The 21332-nt window shown below is 43.6% G+C and overlaps 3 protein-coding genes across 3 annotated transcripts; all 3 read left to right on the top strand.

Annotated features, from left to right (window-relative positions):
- Nucleotides 1-3003: 3003 nt before the first annotated feature.
- Nucleotides 3004-5510, top strand: LOC100191896 (uncharacterized). Its single transcript, NM_001358377.1, has 6 exons — nt 3004-3193; nt 3529-3662; nt 4005-4216; nt 4455-4652; nt 4743-4802; nt 5138-5510. Exons 2-6 carry the CDS (start codon nt 3575-3577, stop codon nt 5297-5299), a joined length of 720 nt encoding a protein of 239 aa, NP_001345306.1. The 5' UTR covers nt 3004-3193; nt 3529-3574; the 3' UTR covers nt 5300-5510.
- Nucleotides 5511-6037: 527 nt separating this feature from the next.
- Nucleotides 6038-11324, top strand: LOC100382492 (uncharacterized). Its single transcript, NM_001175229.1, has 14 exons — nt 6038-6056; nt 6154-6318; nt 7015-7113; nt 7500-7586; nt 7672-7740; nt 7842-7938; nt 8025-8127; nt 8437-8644; nt 8759-8872; nt 9032-9163; nt 9563-9643; nt 10122-10238; nt 10700-10799; nt 10885-11324. The coding sequence occupies exons 3-13, from the start codon at nt 7021-7023 to the stop codon at nt 10793-10795; spliced, it is 1197 nt and encodes a 398-aa protein (NP_001168700.1). The 5' UTR covers nt 6038-6056; nt 6154-6318; nt 7015-7020; the 3' UTR covers nt 10796-10799; nt 10885-11324.
- Nucleotides 11325-11481: 157 nt separating this feature from the next.
- LOC100283205 (RNA-binding protein 12) lies at nt 11482-12901 on the top strand. The gene is made up of 3 exons (NM_001156107.2): nt 11482-12253; nt 12382-12444; nt 12595-12901. Exons 1-3 carry the CDS (start codon nt 11566-11568, stop codon nt 12609-12611), a joined length of 768 nt encoding a protein of 255 aa, NP_001149579.2. The 5' UTR covers nt 11482-11565; the 3' UTR covers nt 12612-12901.
- Nucleotides 12902-21332: the final 8431 nt, after the last annotated feature.

Here is a 21332-nt window from a genome sequence, read left to right as displayed (position 1 = left end):
GTAGTTGAGAAGTGGAAAACTTGGATACTATGAATGGTGGGGTGGTTGGGGTATTTATAGCCCCAACCACCAAACTTGACCGTTGGCTGGAGGCTTCTGTTCGATGGCGCACCGGACAGTCCGGTGCACACCGGACAGTCCGGTGCACACCGGACAGTCCGGTGCCCCTGCCACGTCACCACTGCCGTTGGATTCTAGCCGTTGGAGCTTCTGACTTGTGGGCCCGCCTGGGTATCCGGTGCACACCGGACATGCACTGTTTGATGTCCGGTGCATCGGTATGGGCAGCCCTGACGTCTGCGCGCTGCGCGCGCATTTAATGCTGCGCAGGGAGCCGTTGGCGCCGCAGAGAGCCGTTGCTCCGCTGGCACACCGGACAGTCCGGTGCACACCGGACAGTCCGGTGAATTATAGCGGAGCGGCAGTCGTGAAAACCCGAGGATGACGAGTTCCGGAGGCCGCGGTTCGTTGGCGCACCGGACATGTCCGGTGCACACCGGACAGTCCGGTGAATTATAGCGCGCCGTCTTCCGAGAAATCCCGAGGGCGAAGAGTTTGAGTCTGAGTCCCCTGGTGCACCGGACAGGTACTGTGCACTGTCCGGTGGCACACCGGACAGTCCGGTGCGCCAGACCAGGGGTGCCCTCGGTTGCCCCTTTGCTCCTTTATTGAATCCAACACTTGATCTTTTTATTGGCTAGATGTGAACCTTTTGCACCTGTATAACTTATACACTAGAGCAAACTAGTCAGTCCAATATTTGTGTTGGGCAATTCAACCACCAAAATTATTTAGGAACTAGGTGTAAGCCTAATTCCCTTTCACAAGTTCCGTTTCTCCCTTAGGATCAAAATAACTTTGAATCGTGTATTGATACTATATCAGATAGACGGTTTCTTCTTTATTAAAGTTTATGTAGCCTGATGCAAGATTGGAGAGTGAATTGTGATGCCCAGCTTCGTATTCTGGTCTTGAAGCATTAGTGGAAGAAAAGGACAATCAAATCCAGAAGGTATATGCTACTTGTGACTTTTTCATGTGTATTCATCCCAACATCTTTGTACATGAAGAAACATAGTAACCATAGTGAACTAACTGCACATGTTGCATACGTCATTTAGCATGTCGGTTGTCTTCACTATGAAAATATGACGACTTCAATGACATGATGTAAAATTTCACTTGTTTGTTGTAGATAGAGAAAGAAATTAAGGAACTAAAGTTATGGCATGATTTCATAGGCGGAGTTCCTCATGGACATCGTCAGGAACGAAGAGATGGCGCTCATCGACACCGCTAGGAGAAGAAACTTATAAGTGATGGGTCTTTATAATCAAACAATTTTATGAGCTTAAAATAATTTTCTTAGTTTCTTTTATACTTAGCCCATGCATTTTCGTCCAGTTCACTTCTGAATTGTTGCTCCTTGAGAGCTTCTAGAACCCATGGAGAAAGTTACCAATTTGTGACATGATATTAGAAAGCTAGAAGTTTAAAGTTGGCATTCATACATGTTCTTAATGACATAGGCAAACTTAATTTAATTTTTACCAGCCGCAAGGAACTAACTGTTACATATTATAGTAAAAATAATTTTTATGAGCTACAATTCATTTGAAACATGATTACCCTTTATTATTTTTTACGCATTTGGTTTTATAACCGTGGTGGTCTCATGTATGATTATACAGATTTAGATAACGTATTCCCATTCTTCTATAATGTGTGGAGTCGTCAGATGTGCGACAAACCAGTTCTCTAGGTTGCTCCTAATGGACACTCCTTTGATGTACCCTTTATCATCTTTTGAGTTCTGACGGTGTAGAGTAGAGATGCCTGTTGATTGCCTCTTTGTAGATACTCTTTCTATTGCATGTGTATAAACTTCAGAGAGACTAGATTTGGGTTTAGTCATTTCATGTATTTAGTTTATTTATTAATTTTCATGATTTAGTTTAGTTTTGTATTGGTTGTTGCCAAAGAATTTGTAAGATTTTGAGGTCGATAGTATATATGATATTTGATTTATATAATCGTTGTGCACTGACATTTTATCAAATATTTTGTATACCGTTGCAACGCACGGGCATATACCTAGTAGATTTATATATGTAGCTTACGTAGGCAGGCAGGCAGGCTGGCTGGCTGGGCGGGAGGCCCGAAAGGCCCGCGCGCGCGCGCGCCAGGCACAGGAGGCGAACACGGCGGCATGGTGGTGATGCACTGCACTGCACTTGAATACTTGATTGATGGAGTCCGCCCACCCACATCCTTTTGGCGCGGCAGGCGGCCTGCCAAGATGCTGCTGCACTGCAGCTGCAGCTGCAGCGACGCCGACGCCCCGACCGAGGTCAAAAAAGGAGGTGACCCAGCCCCCGCATCTGCATGCGGATCCTCCTGGGTACGGAAATCCAGGGAAACCCATATTCTTCGGGCCTCGCCCTCGTTTCACGCCCGTCCTACTCCTACTGTTTGCGAGTGCGCGCCGTCGATGCGTTGCTTGCTCTCTCTACTCTACTACTCCGACTCCGATGCCGGCCCGTCGTCACTGTTTCACGTGGTTGGTTTGTTGGGTCAAAGTCAATCCGCCCCGGCCGGTTTGTCAAACGCTCCTGACACGGGTACACGTACGCGGCTCGGCTCGGCTGTGCCTGTTTTTTTTTAAAAAACAAACGTTTGGGGAGCGTGCTGGGGTACTCTAAATTCCTGTTACAAACAAACAAACAAACAAACAAAGGGACAACAAAAAAAAAATACACGGCGCTCGAGTGCGGGCTCGTCGTGCTTCACGCATGGTAGGACGCCGCATAGTGGCTGGTTTGTCCGTGTATCTGATTGGTTACAACGGATACTACTACCTACCTCCTCCGACTTGTCCGGTGGGCTTGGCAGCCTGCACATGTTGGGCCGGACCCGGACCCGGACCCGGACCGGGGGAGGGCCTGTACCCCTCCTCGGTTTCTTGCCGTGCCGAACGACCCCAAGTCCCCAACACGGAACGGAACCGTCAATCCGCTACGCCACAGCAACGACCAACCGGAGCCGCCGCCGCCGCCGCCGACGGGGACGGGGACAGGGAAACCACCACCACCACCACCGGCCATATTAACAGCTGCGCGTGCACGGTGGAGTTCTACTTCCGCCCGCGATTCGACTCGACTCGACTGCTCGTTCCGTCTCGACCTTCAGGCGGGTGAGGCGACCTTTCCTTCCCCCTCAATTCTCTGTATTTTTGCTCGCCCACCCGGTCCGTAATCTGCAATCTCGCCGGCGATGGGTGGGTGGGGGATGTCCGATCGCTTGCTTCGATGATTGAGCCCCCCTTCCTCCGTTGCTCTCCGTCCCCCCACCCTCCCGCCCCGATCGGCTTCCCCAGTGGATCTCTCGTCGTTCAGGGGGTTGGTTCCATGTGTTCCGCCGGATCTGGAAGTGGGGCTACCCTGGGATCCTGGCTAACCGAAACGAACTGGAATTCGTTTTAGAGCACCCTACCGCACGTAACAGTATATTTCTTCCTTCCCATGGCAGGTAAGCAGGTTGACCGTCCGCGAATTCACCGTATCCCGGGATACGTATGGGTTCCAAAGCGTCCTTCCGCGTCACGCTCCTCTTGCTGCTCCTCGCCGCCGCCTGGGGACCTGCTGCACAGGCCGACGACGCTGGTATTGGTAACAGGCTTTGCCATCCTTTTGGTTGTCTTCTAATCACATCTTGGACTCCACTCCATTATCTGCTGCTAGCTGCTGCACCTTTTTTTTGACTACTTAGTTAAAACCCGGTTTCCAAACCGTTATTAGCGGCTAAAACTTAGCTGAGAGATCTAGAGCCGGTGGTCTATTTGAGAGGTTTGGAACGGGTGATCTAATAGGCCATCTAATTGTTTGCCTATATCTCTCAAATAGCTGTTACTTGTTATCTGCTCCAACCCAATTCTTCCTTACTATTAGTTGTTGTTGGACCATACCCAATTCACTGCCCTCTCACTTTTTCTCCATCTTGCACAGCTGAGCTCCCGGATCATATTGCTATTACCTTGAAGGAGCAGGTTTCTTCGACCAAGATTCCTGTCCGTCTCAAGAGTGGCAGCCCGCTGTGCTCAGCCTGTGAAAACTTCACGGGCAAAGCTGTCAGTTATATCAGTGAGAAACAGACGCAAGATAAGGTCATGGGATTCCTTCATGACGCTTGCTCTCAGTCATTCTCGTTTGAACAGAAGGTGATCATCTTGAGCATGTTTTGTATGTTCTTATAACCAGTTGTGTGTGTGTATTGTAGAGAGTTAAAATACTGCCGTGGTTGCAAGATATGTTAAATAAATTTCATAAACATTTGGTTTCCATACTGCATAGTACATACTGCTGGAAGGTGCCCCCCCCCCCCCCCCCCCCCCTAAAAATGAACTACTATGTGAGTTTACCGTAATTTTTCTCTTGACAGCTGCGCTATCCCTGCAGTGTGATGAATTGATGGACTCTTACGCAACCCTCCTGTTTGCCAAGATCACGGAGATCAAACCAGAAGCGTTCTGCAAACAGTATGGCCTGTGCAGGGGCACGGCTCTTTTCTCTGGTGTGACAAGTGACAGCACATGTGTGTTCTGCCACCACCTGCTTGATGAAGTTATGTCCAAACTGAAAGATCCGGACGCGGAGGTAATTAGCTTCGCGCGCCATTTACGTGCTTCACTACCACGAGTTGCCATTCTTTGTCTGACGTCTTTCCCACTTGTTTGATGCCTGTAGTTTGAGATAATTCAGATTCTTATCAAGGAGTGCAATAAGATTGAAGGCCACGTCCAGCAGGTAAGCTATTTGGCTCGTTCATGTGCGAACTTTTCACGCCCCACAACTCACTCAGTATATGTCAGAATAAACAATCTGAATGACCTGCAGAAACGCTACTATTTGGCTCGTTCATGTGCAAACTTTTCACGCCCCCACAACTCACTCAGTATATGCCAGAATAAACAATCTGAATGACCTGCAGAAACGCTTGGTTCTTTATTGAAAAAATATATATATCCAGAGATGCACATGCACAACTTACTTATATCAGGAACCGTCTTCTAACTTGCTCGGTTGATTTGTGATGGCGTGCAACAAAATGGCATGGGCTGATCTTGTTTTCTTGCTGGCAGTGCAAGCGACTGGTCCTGCAATACATTCCCCTCATCCTGGTGAACGGCGAGAAGTTCCTCGAGAAGAACGATGTTTGCGCGCTCGTACAGGCTTGTCCAGCCACCCATAAGAAGACTTTCAGCTCAGTCTTGAAGGGAGCCTTGTTGCTGAGTGACGCTTGAAGGTTGGAGAAGAACACGCAAAGCGTTTAGCAGTGGTTGGAAATAGTGTGTCCAAGTGCCGTGTTTGTACATATAATTGTCATATGAATGCATGAAGACGTGTCTTGTGCCCTGCATTGTTTTCATCTTGTATCATAATTCATAAACACGTTGTATTTATGGACATCCACAGGGGGTGAAGGTTAAAATATATTTGTATCATAATTCATATAAGCACATTGTCTTGAGCTACGGTGCAGTCAGTCAATTTATATCCAGAAAATTTCAGCGCTGGTGACTAGAAACCGCAGATGCTGCGGTATTTTATTTGCAGCAAAATTTTAAGGTTTCAGAGCACGAAAGGGTAATGTTTTTTTTTTCAGAAACAAGAGAAACTTCCATTGCATCAAAGCAACACGACTCATTTCGTTCAGTGGTTGCTTCGATCAACGAAAGCATTGCTCCTAAAATGATGTCCTGATCATGCACTTGCACTTTGACCAGAGAATGAATTTTGCTCAAGGTGGGCACGGGATTCGCTGGATCTCGCCTAAACAATGACTCTTCCAGGCACATCACATGGCTGGCCGATGCAGGAGGCATAGGACTGCGGATGCGGAAGAGTAGAGTCAACCCAAGCCGTCAGGAGAGGAGCGGGGGAATGGCGACGCCTCGCCGGCTCATCCGGGAGCGCGCCGAGGCGGCGGTGGCTACTCTCGTGGCAGTCCGCCCCCACGAGATCCCCCCGTTGATGAGCGCGGCCGCCACCTTCTTCTTCGTAAGCCAACCTTTGATCCATCTCGCCGTAGTCCTCCCGTCCCGTTCCTGCAAGGTTACGATACGCCATCTGAATTATGTTTGTGCTGGAGGTGCAGATCCTGAGCGCCTACTTCGTGGTGCTGCCGCTGCGGGACGAGGGCGCCATCTCCCTGGGGCTCGACACTCTCCCGGGCCTCTTCGCCGGCTCCCTCCTCCTCACCGTCGTCGCTGCCCCCATCGCCTCCCTCGCCTTCTCCCTCCCCTCCATCCCCAAGCCCAAGGTTCCACCTCCCTTTCCTAGCTTGGGCGCATACATTCGTTTGGGAATCATAAAACTAACCCCGGTGATAAATTGATAATGTGGGTCTGTATGGATCAGCTGCCCCCTATAACAATGTGTCGCTGGTTGGTAATCCTATAGAAATCAAGCAATGGCCCCATTGGTACAATAGAGATGACCCCAATGGAACCGATAGCTGGCTTCAACCCTGGTCCGGTTCAAACATTTCCCTCACGATTGATTCATGGTATCTTGTTTCATGTAGACAAATTAGGATTTTATTTTATTGTTTTAGGTTCTAAAGATGCGAGCTTTGTCTTTGTTATATGTTGCAAGATGTAGGTGGACTCCTTACAGCACCTGGCCCTCCTTTTTCTGCAAGATTCTTGCAGTATTTGTGTGCTTTTGTGTGTTCCTGTTAAAAGTGACACTGGAACACTGACTTACTTGCTGCACTTGCTGTTTAAGTATAAAAAATAGCAAAGTTAGTTGAATGATTGTGGCCATTTTCTCCTAAAAGATTTTCCACCTCTTTAGTATTGATTGTTTGCTTTAGCTGGTTTTTTTCTTTTTTAGTGAACTTCCGCTTTTAGAATTCAGATAATCCTGTAAAACTATTTACGTATTAGAAATTACATGGCAATTATTTCTTTTACAATGATACACGTTAATGTTATCATGTATATATCTTTTTCAGGCTTTGATGATGATACACAGGTTTTTCAGCATATCTCTTCTTGCATTTTTTGTGCTTTGGTATACCTCTACACCAGGGCAGTCCGGACCTACCTCCCAGGTAATAGATGTTGATGAAAGCTTGCTGTTCATATCCATCAATAGTACATTAGTACCACATTTCCTTGCAATCTTTGGAAAACTAACTGTCCATGAATAGTTCTTTCTTTCACTTCACCACTTCCTATGTGCTTCAATTTTTATTTTATTTCAATTTTGAGCAAGAAGGGTAGGCCTGGTGCAGTGGTGAGAGCTATCTCACGGAGTCACCAAGTCGCGGTTCAAAGCATCCTCTCTGCATTTGCGGGGGAAAGCTTGTCTCGGTTTATCTCTTGCGCAGACCCCACTCATGTGGGACCTCCAGCGCTGGGTTTGCCCTTGAACTTGAGCAACAATTCCTGACACAAAAGAGCTGTTGTCCTTTTGTTCTCTTATCCAATGATGAAGTCAAGTGAAGGAGGTTCAGATAAACCTGCAGGATGGAGAAACCAGAGCTGGTTCTACATAGTTGTGAGAATAAGTTTGTTCCTTTGGGTATGTCCTTAATAATGGTGTGATGCTCTTCATATTTTCAGTACTCAAGATGATAATTGATTTGAATAACTCTCTGCATCTGAAGGTTGCTTTGCTAAATCTCATTACCATATCGTCAACTTGGGCAAGGGTAATTGATGTCATGGACAGTGAGGTACCATTTACTATTACACCAATAATCATGTAGTTCTTATTACTTACTGCCTGTTCAACCCTTTTTTGGTTATTCAGTTTCTTATTTCTCTTTTAGTTCAGTCAGGTTCAAGGTTATTTGGTTTTATTGGAGCTGGTGCTACGCTAGGGCAACTTTTTGGTTCATTGTTCGCTGCGAGTATGGCATGGCTGGGACCATGTATGTATCATTGTCTTTAGTAAGTTAATGAGTTAGTTTCTAATGTCTCATGGAATGTGACTTCACATCTCCCAATTGATCCTCAGTTCTGCTCCTATTTTCTTCACTCTTGATGGAACTTGCTGCCCTGTCATCAAAAGGAATTTGTCTTGATGGAAATCATGCTTCGGCTGAATTACATCAAACAGGGTATGAAATCTTTTTGGACACTAATTACATGTTATCCATTCATCTCCTGATAAGTTTGACCTGGGCAATCTGTATGTTTTATTGAAAACATTTCTGGGTTGATTTCCATTATCAAACGTTGAGCCACAAACATTGCCCTTCTACTCATGATCAACTATAGCTCTGTCACAATCTATATTGACAATTTATTAGAAAAGTTGGCTTTTGCAATAAATTTATAGGCTTCACTGATGATTTTATTTTATATTTTCCTGCTTCCCATATCTGTGGGTTGCAATCTAAGACATTCCAATCTATTGCTAACTGCAGGGCAGGACAAGCTCCTAATACCATGGCTGATGATGAAATTTCTTCACTAGTCACTTCACCTAGACAACCTGTCCAATCTCAAGAATCCAAACCTGAACTTTTCATAATGTTTGAAGGTTTCTGGCTGATCTTGCGATCACCCTACCTGATATACATATCTCTGTTTCTTTGGTTAAGTGCAGTTGTCTCGTCTGTATTTTACTTTCAGGTATGGTTATTCTGTATATGTGTATTGTAATGCATCATTGAGCTTGTTTCTCTATTACATGAATACAAATGAGTTATCTTTTACTCCCAAGTATATCTTCTCCATGATTTTCAGAAAGTGACGATAGTTGCTACTACAATATCAAGCCCAACAGCCAGAAGGAGAACGTTTGCTCTGATAAACAGCTTTATAGCAGTTTTTATTCTTGCGGGACAGCTCACTTTGACGGTATTTTGCATCTACTGATTATTCTGTGTTCACTGTTCACTCTATTTCGGTAGTCCCAATATATTATGACACATCAACCAAAATTGAAATTGATGAAGTCTAGTCCTTTTGCAGACGTTTTTTTATTAATTCTTGGTATGTTTTTGACAAATATTTCAGGGTCATATTCTTACAGTAGCTGGTGTCACAGTTGCTATCTGTGCATCTCCCTTTGTTGCTGCCTCAAATTTGGTTGCCCTTGCTGTATGGCCAACTTGGGTTGCCGTGGCTGTCACTGAAACAATTAGAAAGGTACCAGTTTAATAGCTATTTTTCCACAGGTAGATGCCAACATGTTAACTATGTATCAAGACAAAAATACATTAAGGAAAGCAGAGTAGTCATTATCATCTAGTGGTGAATATGCATAATCTGAGATGCTTTAAAACTTGTCTTTTTTATTTAGTTAGTAGTATTGTAGACATGATACAAAAGAGCTTGTGCATTTCATAAGTTGAGGGCAGTTGCACTTTATCTACAACTAGTTGTTTTTCATCTATCAATGCCAGATTTGGGCATGATAAAATAACAGATGTAGTTCAATAATTGGAGCCTGTTGTGCACCCCTATCAAATATTTTTTTCTACTCCATCTTATCATTTCTAAATTCAGCTATATTCAAGAATACAACTAACATTCGATTCTTTGCAGGTAACAACTTATGTTTTGACAAGACCTGGAAGGGAGTTATTATTCACTGTTGTCTCACAGGATGAAAAATACAAAGCAAAGGTAAACGATGTTTCTTGGAACCTTCTAAAACCTTAATTATAGGAAACAAAAGGGTGATGAGTTGGTACTTCCGAAATGATCAGGCACTGTGGTTTAGCCCATATTTAATATTGCCATGGCTTCTTTCACACACAAAATAATTATTCCACAATATTGTAAAAAATGGTGATATAATAGCTTGGTGTGAATTGACCATCCTGCATTGTAGCTCCATGAGATTTACAGCTCTCTTAACATAGAAAGGTAATTATCTAAAAAATGGAAGTTACTAAATAGCAGTAATAAACTCAAAAGTCTGTTTTCAGAAACATTAGACCGTTAACTGGAAAGAGTCAGTTTTTGCAATTGCCTACCTAGCTTTTGAGCATTAGATCATTTAAAAACAGTTTCCTTCATATATGCAAATCATCCAACATTGTTCTTGCTTTGTACCTATCTTGCCATAATTTTGAAAAAAAACTTTCAATTTTTTATGTAGGTCTGTATAGATGTGATTGTCCAGAGGCTTGGTGACGCAACAGCTGCTGGAATTTACAGGTGGTTGTTCAGTAGCCTTGAGAAGAAAACATCCAAGGTCACCCTGTTTGCATTGCCGGTATGAATCGCATTGTGATCAGTTGATTACTTTGTTTCTAGTGATATATGTGTTGTTTTATATTCAAATAGTGGCTCATGGTGGTCCTCGGGTCTTGCATCACTCGATCTAATGGCAAATGCAATGCTCCATACTTCTAGGGAAATTTAGTCAATTTATAATCCTAGTCATCGTGCCATTCTGTGGCAAAAAGGGGGATTTGCATTCCCCCTTCTGTACTTTTATCACTTGCACAAAGTATCTTTATACATGAACTAGATCACCTGAAAGGATCAATAAAGGTTGTTTACACTGAACATGCATGTTCTTTTTATTTATTTATTTATTTTCTCGAAAGCGTAGGAGAGCTATGCATCATATATATTAAGATAAGAAGAAGAAACATGTCTAAAATAGGCCAATACAAAGTTCTGGGAGATGGTAATGAACATCTTTTTTTTGTATTTCTTTTCAAATGACAGCTCTGCTTCCTGTGGCTTGTCATTGCATTTCACTTGGGCCGGCTGCAGACTAATCTTGCCAGGCTTCAGGCTGCTTCTGCTCCGTCCTACTCCTGAACAGGTATATAGCGACCAAAAAATGGTGCCCCGTCACCTTTCATGTTCTTGTGCTCACTGCAATGGTTCTGAGTTTTGACTGAACACAGGAAGCTGCTGCGAGTGTCTTTGGAGATGTGCTTCCAGAATGTTTGAACAGGCATGGCGAGAAGTGGTTGTCATCAATAGTTAGTTACTTAGTTTACACGTCTTGCAGGAATTTCAGGTTTTATTGATGGAGAAACCTTCAGAATACAGTAGCAACCATTACTACACTACAGAAGAGTTTAGCATACACAAGGGGGGAGAAATAGTACACCATAGACATAGACTAGCACACTATATACAAATTCAATATCCCATTTCGATGTGCACTGCAGGAAACTGTAGCATGCAATCTGTGAGTTTATTATAAATGATGTAGTAGTAGGGCCGGATTTGTTGGGCACTGCTCTGCCTTTGGAACTACTGCTGTCCTGACAGACACTGCATCATTCTGCATTTCACCTACCCCAGTTCCCAGACTAAATGGCTGTAAAGACAGATTCATAAAAATGTCTGCTTTATGGAACATGAACATTTCTTTATAGACAGGAGGAGTAAAGAGATATCTCACGTTCTTCGTGTTAACCATATAAGAAAATGGCAAGCGACACGAGTTGAACTATAAAGACGAGGCAGTGAATCATCGGATGGGCACCGGCATAGCACAGACCTCTCTAGCTAGCTACCTTCTAGCTGCATTTCATCTGCTCGCTCCGGTCCTGTGGTTGATCTGAACTGTCACAGCAATGCAAGCCATCATCAGTAGCAAGGAGGCGACAGCAGCATCCATGGCCAAGTGCATTGCCACCATGCTCGCCGTCGCGGCCATGCTCACGTCGGTGCAGCCATCGGTGGCGGCGAGCAACCCGGCAGACGCCGACGCGCTCCGGTTCCCGGGCCGCCCGGGCAGCAGGCCGCGTAACCCCGTGTTCCCGGGGTACCCGAGACCGAGGCCGTCGCCGCCGGTGTCCAGCGGCTCGTCCTCCCCGGTGGTGCCGTCACCCATGCCCGGCCTGCCGTCGTCGTCGGGTCCAGTGTCACCGGCGCCCTGCGCCAGGCCTGGCGCGGTGGTGCCGCAGCTGCCGGGCTTCCCCGGCCTGCCGGCGGGCAGCGTGGGCGGCGGCTCCACGCCGTCGTCGCCGACCGACTGCGTGACCCCGCTCGCGGGGCTGATGACGTGCGGGACGTTCCTGACGGGGAGCGAGCCGGAGACCCCCACGCCGCAGAGCGAGTGCTGCGCGGGTCTCGGGGCGTTCCTCAACAGCTCCAGCTCGGCGGCGGAAGGCGACGACCGCATCCTTCGGTGCCTGTGCCCCGTCATCCTCGGGGACGTGAACAAGATGCTGCCCAAGCCGGTGGACCCCGTGCGCATGATGTACCTGCCCATCGCCTGCGGCGTCGTGCTGCCGCCACAGGTCCTCTACATCTGCTTCAGTGAGTCCTCTCTTCCTCCCTCATCCATCGATTCTTCCATGCACATGGCTATTCGTACGTGGACGAGCATTACGCGCAACTGACCGTTGCACTGCCGCATGGTGCTGCTGCTGCCATGGATGATGCAGCTGGGCAGCAAACCGCGCCGCTCGTCGGCCGCATTCCTGACGTCTGGGAGAAGCCGACTTCAGGCAAGGAATTACTACTATACTAGTTCTTCTCTTCAAGATTTAGCAGCTCGCTTTTCAGTTGTTCATGCATGGTTCACGTTAATTACTGTTCTTGGAAGTGGATGTCTCTGATGTTGTCTGCTTCTCCATGCATCTGCTCCATATATGCAGCAGCCTTGTCGCCCTGATGAGCAACTTGAATCTGAATGGAGGCCGGCCACGAATGATCCGATCCAATCAGCATCGTCATTTATAGTTCATATAAGCACACAAGATCAAATTTATTAGCAGCTGCGTGCCTCTCTACAACATGCATGCTTCCATATATATAGTTGACTTGATACGTATATAAATAGTTCCTATATAAATTTGAATATATGACAGTTTCAAGTTATCAGAAATTAGTAGCCCGAGAAATTGACCATCAGGTCTCATGTAAGAGCATGCTCTTTTACACGAAAGAATTAATATATAATGTAAGCCAGGTAATTGCACTTCTTTGAGCGCCGCCGATCATCCACAGCGAAAGAACACTACGATCCAATTACCTGAGGAAAGAAAAGAAATTTGACAACAAATAACTGCATTGCAGGAAATAAACTTTCTATTGGAATGCCATTTCTTTGTCGACGTAACTTACTCATAAACACGTATATATGGGTTAGCAGCAAAATGCAAAATACACATTACTTCTAACAAAAAGAAGGAAAAAAGAACTGGACACGCCTGAGCTCCCAAGAGTAACAACTAACAAGCACATCGTCTGTTTGGGTGCACGTTCTCTGCATCTTTACGTCGTGGTAATGGCAAATTTGCAGAGCAATCGACCTGGTAAGTAAAGAAGGCGGCTTCTTCTTGCTAGCTTGGTATCTGTGTAAATTTCCAGCTGCTTCCACAAAAGGCTGTGCAGATGTTTATCTGTTCATCTTTATTTTAGTTTCCTTCCTTTGTCTTTTTCTTTTCAAAAACATAAACTGCATGTTTCATCCCGTCACAGATGTTTTGTTGCGCAGCCGCCGTCATACTAGTCGATTGGAGCTAGCATGATTGATAAAAAGGAACATCGCTTAGCACCAGCTCGACATCGTTGTTGTTGGCACAGCGGCTTCTTACCTGTCTCCAACCTTCCGGGATTGACAATTTATTAAGTTAAGATGCATAATATGGCCCTGTTTGCATAGCTTATTTTCAGCTTCTTCACAAATTTAAGCAGAAGTTTTGTCAAACAGGCAGCTTCTGCATCAGTTCAGTTGCTTCTCAGAATACACTAAAACAGCCAATAAGCAGAAGCTGCTTTTCACCAGCTTCTCAGATAAGCTGCTTTTTCAACAAGCAGCAGCTGTGCCAAACAGGACCTACTACCTCTATTTTTATTTATTTGACGTCATTTAGTTTAGTTGTGTACTAACTGGCGACAAATAAAAATAAATAGAGGGAGTACAACACACAGGAAGCACCCAGAAATGGTACCCAGCAAAGTGGAAATATAGGTTTGGTTCGCTGATTAACTTACCATTAGGCAGCACATGGAGACGAAGAATCAAGCTTGCCAAAGATATGGTAGAGCAAAAATTTGGCCATATATATCTTCGAATGAACTTCTACATAAATGAATTTAGTGGTGTTCCTATAATGAATAGTATACCGTGGAATACATCCACGGGTTTATTAGATAATGGAAAAAAGATTATGGCTTTTGTCTCATAGGGACTACAACCGTTTTAATACAGACTAGATAGTGTTACAACAAAGTAAAGCACACTAATCTACACCACATAGTTTGAATAAAGAAATCTAAAAACAAAGCTTGTATAGATCCCTATCCATGATATCGAAAAATCTGCATCACCGGCACCTCCATATTATATTATATGCGGTCTTTATTAATTCTTGTTGTTCTTCTTTCTTTATATTGTAGTTGAGCCTATAAGCGAAGCTAGTGAGTAACCCTCCTGCAATGGATTTTTGATTGGTGCGTTATCAAACACTGTATATTTTTTAATCAACCAAATTTCCCAACATATTATCGAAGCTGCTAGAATAAAGTGTTTTCTCGTCCTACCATCTAAATCGGTTAACCACGAATCAAAGATATGTCCTATATTGGTTGGTGGGCGTAAGGCACATCTTATCTCAACCAAGGGCCAAACAAATTTAGAAACGTGGCACTGAAAAAATGTGATCTATTGTCTCACTTTTACTAAAAACATTTTTAATTTTCTTTCCAATTACGCTTAACTAGATTATCTTTAGTTAGCGTAACTCCACGCTGAAGATACTATATGAAGATTTTAATCTTCAATGGCATCTTAGTTTTTGTTATTAATTAACGCTGTGATATATAAGCAAATTTGTTGAGTTGGTAAGTTAATTACAAAGAAAGAAAGATGAAATTTATTGTCACATTTAAAGACTAATAGCTAGGTTGACTGTTTTGTTGTACATATTGAAACTATTACTAGGTTCACTTCCATACTCTTCTTTTTCTCACCATATATCCACATATTTTGGAATATGGTGTTACAACTAACTATTAGCTGATTGCACGCTTCTTCTCTTTATTCTCTAGCATCTCCTCAATTATTAGCCCGCTTATATCATTCTATTATATTTGCTCTAAGTAATTATATCTGTATCCTACATCATGCATCTGCGTCGTATCGATATTCACAATAACTCTTTTAAGCTTTTCAGCGACTCTAGGTTAAGCCCAAGGCTCATGAAAGCCACAATATTCTTGTACTATAATCATCTCAACGATAAAATTTGCATTAACTTGTACGTTATTTTTTGCATTTTCTCCCGATCAATTAGATCCAGTTGTAATCTTGTTAGGAAAGTGAACCAAAAGTCTTCTCTAGCAACAATTTTGTTTTCCAAAACGCAAACTGCCGTTACACCGGCCGGTGCATTGGCTAGACGAGATGTTATCTTGAGGTGATTATTCTCTAGCATCTCCTCAGTTGTAATCATTATTTTCTACTTTAAGTTATATTGCATATAAGTATTATAATTCTTTATACTTATAAGTAGTCTAAGTTAGAGCTTTTTAATTGCAAACTGATTAGTGACGAACTAGAGATAAACAAACGAGTTACCATAAAACAAATGAAAAGAGAAGTTTTCCTAACAAGTCTCTCTCTCCCCCCACCCCCCACCACAAAACACAAACCGACACAAACCGCCACCTCATGCGCCACATCTAATGGATGAGGTGATATCTTGGCAAACATGAATGACTTATAACGTGAAACTGCTTATTTTCTACTTAAAATTTGCACAAGTTCTATAACTGAATGCTTATATGTAGTAAGTTAAAGTTTTTAATCACAAACCGATTAGGGGTGTTTGGTTTATAGGACTACTTTTTAGTCTTTCCATTTTATTCCGTTTTAATCTATAAATTACCAGATACGAAAACTAAAACTCTATTTTATTGCCTTTATTTAATAATTTATACCAAACACTCTACTAGTGAAGACTGAAGCAAACGTAAGAATTGCAAAAAATGAAAGATTTTCAAAACAACCTTTTCCCCAAAAACATAAACTACCATTGTGGCGTAATGAGGCATTATCCGGCAAATATGCACGATTTATATTATATGTGAAACTCATCATTTCTCTATATCCCGTTGTGCTTATCAGTAACCTAAATTAATATTTTAATTCAAAACCGGTTATTTGAGATAAACATACACTACAACAGGTACAGTCATTTTCGGCGGTTTCTGGCCGCCAAAAAAACTGGCCGAAAATAAGTCTTTATTTTCGGCGGCTAGAGCCTGGCCGCCGAAAATAGCTTATTTCCGGCGGCTGCCTGTCTGGCCGCCGAAAATAACAGATTATTTTCGGCGGCTATACAGGCAGCCGCCGGAAATTAAAAATGCCGAAAATAAAATACTTATTTTCGGCGGCCAGGAGGGGCCGCCGAAAATTACTAATTTCAGAGCAAAAAAATTGAAAAAAAGCGAAAAATAACAGAATTTCATACAAAATTCATACAATAACAGAAAATTCATACTTTAGTTCACAACCTAAAACTTGAGTCCATACAAATATAAAGTCCACAAATAGTCCATACAAACATAAAGTCCACAAATAGTTTATTACAACACAGTGCGGCACAAAGCTAACTTAATCACACATTGGGGTCGTTGGAGTTGTGTCCACTACCTCCAGAAGCCAATAATTGGTCGACGAAGTCGTGTAACGGGTTTGGATCCTAAAAAAAAGATGACATTAATAACGGCATTGGTTACATGTATAACGACTATTCAAACAAATTGTTTCTCAAACTAACCTCTCCTGCATAAGCTCCCTCCCCTGCATAAGCTCCTCCTGGTGCTGGTATGACCGGTGGTGGCGTGTTGTGGCCCATGACCCCGGATCCCTACAAAATCAAGTTTAGTAAAGATTTGAAATTAGGTTGATACAAACGACAAATCTTAACTAAATTGAATAACCTGAGGTGGAGGTGGAGGTGGCGGAGCATGTAATCCCCACTGAGGCATCGGCGGCTGAAATTGAGGGAAAACAAATGGTTGCTGCTGTGCCTGCTGTGGAAACCAAGACTGTTGCAAATATAATATATTAGTTATAGAACCAATATCGAGCGTGTTGAGAATAAATAAGACACTCACGTTCATTGCTTGTTGCGCCTGTGCGTTGTAAGCAGCCATGTACTCTGATTGCTGTTGGAGAAATGCCATTTGTTGTTGCCGCATCTCTTCACGAAACTTTTCTTGCTGCTCCCTCATAGCTTCCTCCATGCTAGATACAGAGCGGCGACTACGGCTGCTACTACCACAGCCCGCCTGCGACGAAGAGCCGCCACGAGAACGCAACTCTGTTGAATCGATAACACCGGTAAACATAGAATATCTTGAAGAACAAGAAAATTAGCTATTCGGTCGTAGTTCCAATATTATTGAAAACAATTCACAAGTTCATACCGTCCATGCGCCTTGCCTCCAAGTGAATGCACAACCTCAGCGTCGATGGTAGGCGCTCCTCGCCAATCGTAGTCTTCTCCATACTTCTTAACCATCTCCTGCCCGTATGTCTCCTGCAATACAATATGAAGGTTCAGCACACATGTAATTTATAGCTATATGGCAAGAAAACATAAATCATAACAACAACTAACCATACGCTCAACGGCCGCTTGACTACACAGCTCATCGGAGATTTCACTGTTTTTCGCTCGATGCCCTCTCCTATAAACATCGATTGGGCTCGGGACAACTCCAGTTTGAGCCTCCTGCAAATATATGAGTTCAATCCTGTTTCATTTCTGAGTAAAACAGAATACTACATACTCACCATTCGCTTAGCCAACCGAATGTGTCCATCAGACCCATAGGTATGGTTGACTACGATCTCATCATCGTCCTCGTCCTGCTGATGGCGCTGCCTATGTCGATTTCTGTTTGACTTCTCAATCCACTCGGGCGAAGCCCATATCTCACACAAAGCCTTGTAAGCCTGCGGCCGGTGTTCCATCCATGGAAGAGTTACCTGCATATAAAGCGTTAGCTCAAAATTACATTCACATCTGAATGAGCTGTTAAATTAGATTTTTACCTCCATGTACTGGTCTACAGTCAAGTAGACATCTGAATATTGTCGAAAGTTGTTCATAGAATGACCTCGGCGCTTCATGTACGCGTTCACAACCTGTAGACGAGCATTGGAAAATGCATCCCTGCACACCTTTTTCGCATTTTTCTCTAATACTCGGTCTGCATGCTCTTGAGCCTCAGGTTCCACACGATAGCGTCTCTGTCCAACATCGAAAATAAAATTAGTTCAAAAACAACTAATAAATGTTAGGTTGAAACAACTAATAAATGTTAGTTCGAAAAAATTACCCAAAAGTCGTGCTTGACGGCGCCTTGAGCTGTTCCATATGTAGCATGTGGAGCTAGTGCGAAGTGCGACTAGCTAGTGCAAGGAACCACCACACCTTTCGGGTCGGTGACAATTCCTGGGTTATGTAGACGACAGAGGTTACCTAAGACTTGATTAACCTGTCTATGGTGACCTCGACCGTCAAATGACGTGTCTTCCCATTGGCTGCATGACAAAAAACAAGAAAGTCATGTCATATATATAGTGTAAAATAAACAAATAAGTAAGAACAAAGTGGCCAAACGTGAGTACCTATCACCAACCGGGATGATCAGTACTCGAGCTTCAGATTGTGCAGGCGCTGACGGAGGTAGGACAAAGTGGCCCTTCCGAGTGCCCCTTCGTCGAACGATAGGAGCCTCGGTGGTATCGTCATCCGCCTCAGCATCTATGCCCTCATGGGCCTGCTCGTCCTCCTCGTCATCCTCCTCATGGGCCTGCTCGTCCTCCTCCTCATGCTGTTGCACCTCCTCCTCGTCGTCCTCCTCTTCCTATGCACATGAAATAGAGACACGTAAAAATTTACATAAGATCAATTACATAAGTGACTGACAAATAAGATCAATTACATAAACATTTACATCAGTACTTCGTTGTAGAGCGATAGGTGTATCACGTAGTTCTGGCCGAGCGTGTCTCAGCAATGCCTCCTGTCTGCTCTGGCTAGAAGAACTCCCTTGGAAAAGGGAACGTGCACCAGGGAGTATCCTGCTAGCCGCATTAAGAAACCCCCTAGCAGTGCGCTTTGGTTTATTCCTACCACTCATCCTGTTCAATAGAAAAACATTAAATGTATTAGCTCCATAAAATTAAGTGAACTAATAAAAAATCAAATAATACATCACATAATATGAAAATTTGCATTACACATCAAAATTCATCAGAATCACGATCAAGGAGTCTTCTTCGATCCAAAGCTCGCAATGTGGCTTTTTTGTTCCTTAGATTTCGTTTTCGTTTCGGTGCAACACACTCATCAGTAGTGACATCGTTACGGTCTCCGACTAGTGAGTTCAGTGCAACACCCTCATCGATAGTAAAAGTAGTTGGCAATTCTTCTTCTTGATAAACATCATCGGCCTGTTCGTCTTCGAATTGATAACCAGCAGTGCAAGGAGTATGTAAACGTTCCCTAGGGTTCACCTTATGAACTACCCACCATGCTTCAAACTTCGGATTTGGGTACGACATATAGTAGACCTGCTCGCACTGGTGTGCAAGGATAAAATTATCATGGCCTCGAAGTCGTTCCTTGTGCTTTACTTCAGTTATACCATATTGACTTTGTCTAATCCCATTAGTGCTGTCAAACCAATCACATAGAAAGAATACTAATTTCAAAGGTTTGTTCCCTGCAAAATTAAACTCTAGGATGTTTTGAATGATGCCATAATAATTAGTTTCTCTGCCGAGTGCATCGAGTGCCCTAGTCAGAACTCCAGTGTTACGTGTGGCTGCACGAGGACGAGACTTTTCAAATTGGTCTGAACGAAAACGAAAGCCATTCACATCGTATCGACCAAATGTTCTGCAAGTGACCGTCCCATAAGATAGCTGTCTCAAGTCCTCGTGTATGTTAGGAGTCTTTGTGCACTGCAAATAATATACAGTTAAAATGACTACCTCGCGTAAAAGGCTAAATGACATGAAAGTAAGGAATATAGAGAGTTTACATGCTCGCGAAACCAGTCAACAAAATTAGGTCTTCCTTGCCTCCCATGTCGTCGCATAGTATCTAGTTGTTTGCTTGTAGGCTGATGGGAATAAGTCCAATTTTCCTCGTCGAACTTACTGTCCGACAAATAAGTAATTAAATATGGCTCCTTTGGTAAAGAAATTAAGGGGTAAAATAAAGACTTACATGAAATATGGCTCCATCTCTTCCATATTAGAGTACATGTATAGCAATGCGGACATTCTTTCTTCCATGCTAAGGTGGTAGAACGTGCCCTTACTAGTACTTGTGCCTCTCCATTGGAAAATGTTGAGATCACTGACAGGAGGTTCCTCATCGACATTGTATCGCATGGTAGCAGCATAGACATTATGTTCCTCTGCGAAATACACACTCGTGAAGTATGAAACCTCCTTTAGCAAAAAAGCTTCAGCGATGCATCCTTCTACTCTAGCCTTATTTCGAACCATGTCTCGCAGGTTTTTGAGTGCATGTTCAATGTGATACATCCACCTATATTGTACAGGTCCACCAACCTTTGCCTCATATGGAATGTGAATAAGTAGATGCTCCATCGGATTGAAGAATCCAGGTGGGAATATTTTTTCTAGCTTGCATAACAACACTGGTATTTGTTTCTTCAACTTCTCCATCATATTTTTACTTATTTCTTTGGCACATATCTGCCTGTAGAAATAACTTAGCTCAGCTATTGCTTGCCACATGGCGTCGGGCATATAACCACGAAACATGACAGGGATAATCCTCTCCATTAATATATGGAAGTCATGGCTCTTTAACCCAGTTAGTTTTCCCGTTTTCATATTCACAGCTCTTTTCAAGCCCGCAGCATAACCATCGGGAAATTTAATTTTTTTCATCCATCCCATTACCTCGATCTTGTCTTTAGAGGTAAGACAGAACAAGGCACGTGGCGGCTTACCGTTGTCATTGAGCACTTGGGTTGGTCGGTCACAAAGCATTGCTAGATCTCTTCGAGCTTTCAGATTGTCCTTTGTTTTGTCAAAATGCGTGCAGGTGTGTATGAGGGCTTCAGCAACATTACTTTCTTGGTGCATGACATCAATGTTGTGCACAAGAATCAATGACGACATATAAGGGAGCTCCCAGAGACCACATATATGTGTCCAGTTGTGGTCCACTCCGAATCCTTCGTACTTGTCCCCCTTTTCATTTAGGACAAGGTTGTTCAGCTGAACATATATTTCTGCCGCGTTAAGACGTTTAGGCGGACCTTTGGTGACCACAGTGTTCTTTATAAAGTTTTTCTTATCGCTCCTAAAGGGGTGTTTCCTGGGCAA

The sequence above is a fragment of the Zea mays genome, chromosome 10 (genome assembly GCF_902167145.1).
Source record: "Zea mays cultivar B73 chromosome 10, Zm-B73-REFERENCE-NAM-5.0, whole genome shotgun sequence".
Classification (NCBI taxonomy): Eukaryota; Viridiplantae; Streptophyta; class Magnoliopsida; order Poales; family Poaceae; genus Zea; species Zea mays.
Note: the sequence above shows the minus strand (reverse complement) of the source record. Positions and strands in the feature narration are given on the sequence as shown.

Bases quoted from the DNA above. Each gene is read 5' to 3' on its own strand.
- LOC100283205 (NM_001156107.2), top strand. From the start codon at position 11,566: ATGCAAGCCATCATCAGTAGCAAGGAGGCGACAGCAGCATCCATGGCC. The intron at 12,254-12,381 runs GTGAGTCCTCTC...TGGATGATGCAG, and splicing joins GGTCCTCTACATCTGCTTCA to CTGGGCAGCAAACCGCGCCG.
- LOC100382492 (NM_001175229.1), top strand. From the start codon at position 7,021: ATGATGATACACAGGTTTTTCAGCATATCTCTTCTTGCATTTTTTGTG. The intron at 7,114-7,499 runs GTAATAGATGTT...CCAATGATGAAG, and splicing joins AGTCCGGACCTACCTCCCAG to TCAAGTGAAGGAGGTTCAGA. The intron at 9,164-9,562 runs GTACCAGTTTAA...GATTCTTTGCAG, and splicing joins TCACTGAAACAATTAGAAAG to GTAACAACTTATGTTTTGAC.
- LOC100191896 (NM_001358377.1), top strand. From the start codon at position 3,575: ATGGGTTCCAAAGCGTCCTTCCGCGTCACGCTCCTCTTGCTGCTCCTC. The intron at 4,217-4,454 runs GTGATCATCTTG...CTATCCCTGCAG, and splicing joins CATTCTCGTTTGAACAGAAG to TGTGATGAATTGATGGACTC. The intron at 4,653-4,742 runs GTAATTAGCTTC...TGATGCCTGTAG, and splicing joins TGAAAGATCCGGACGCGGAG to TTTGAGATAATTCAGATTCT.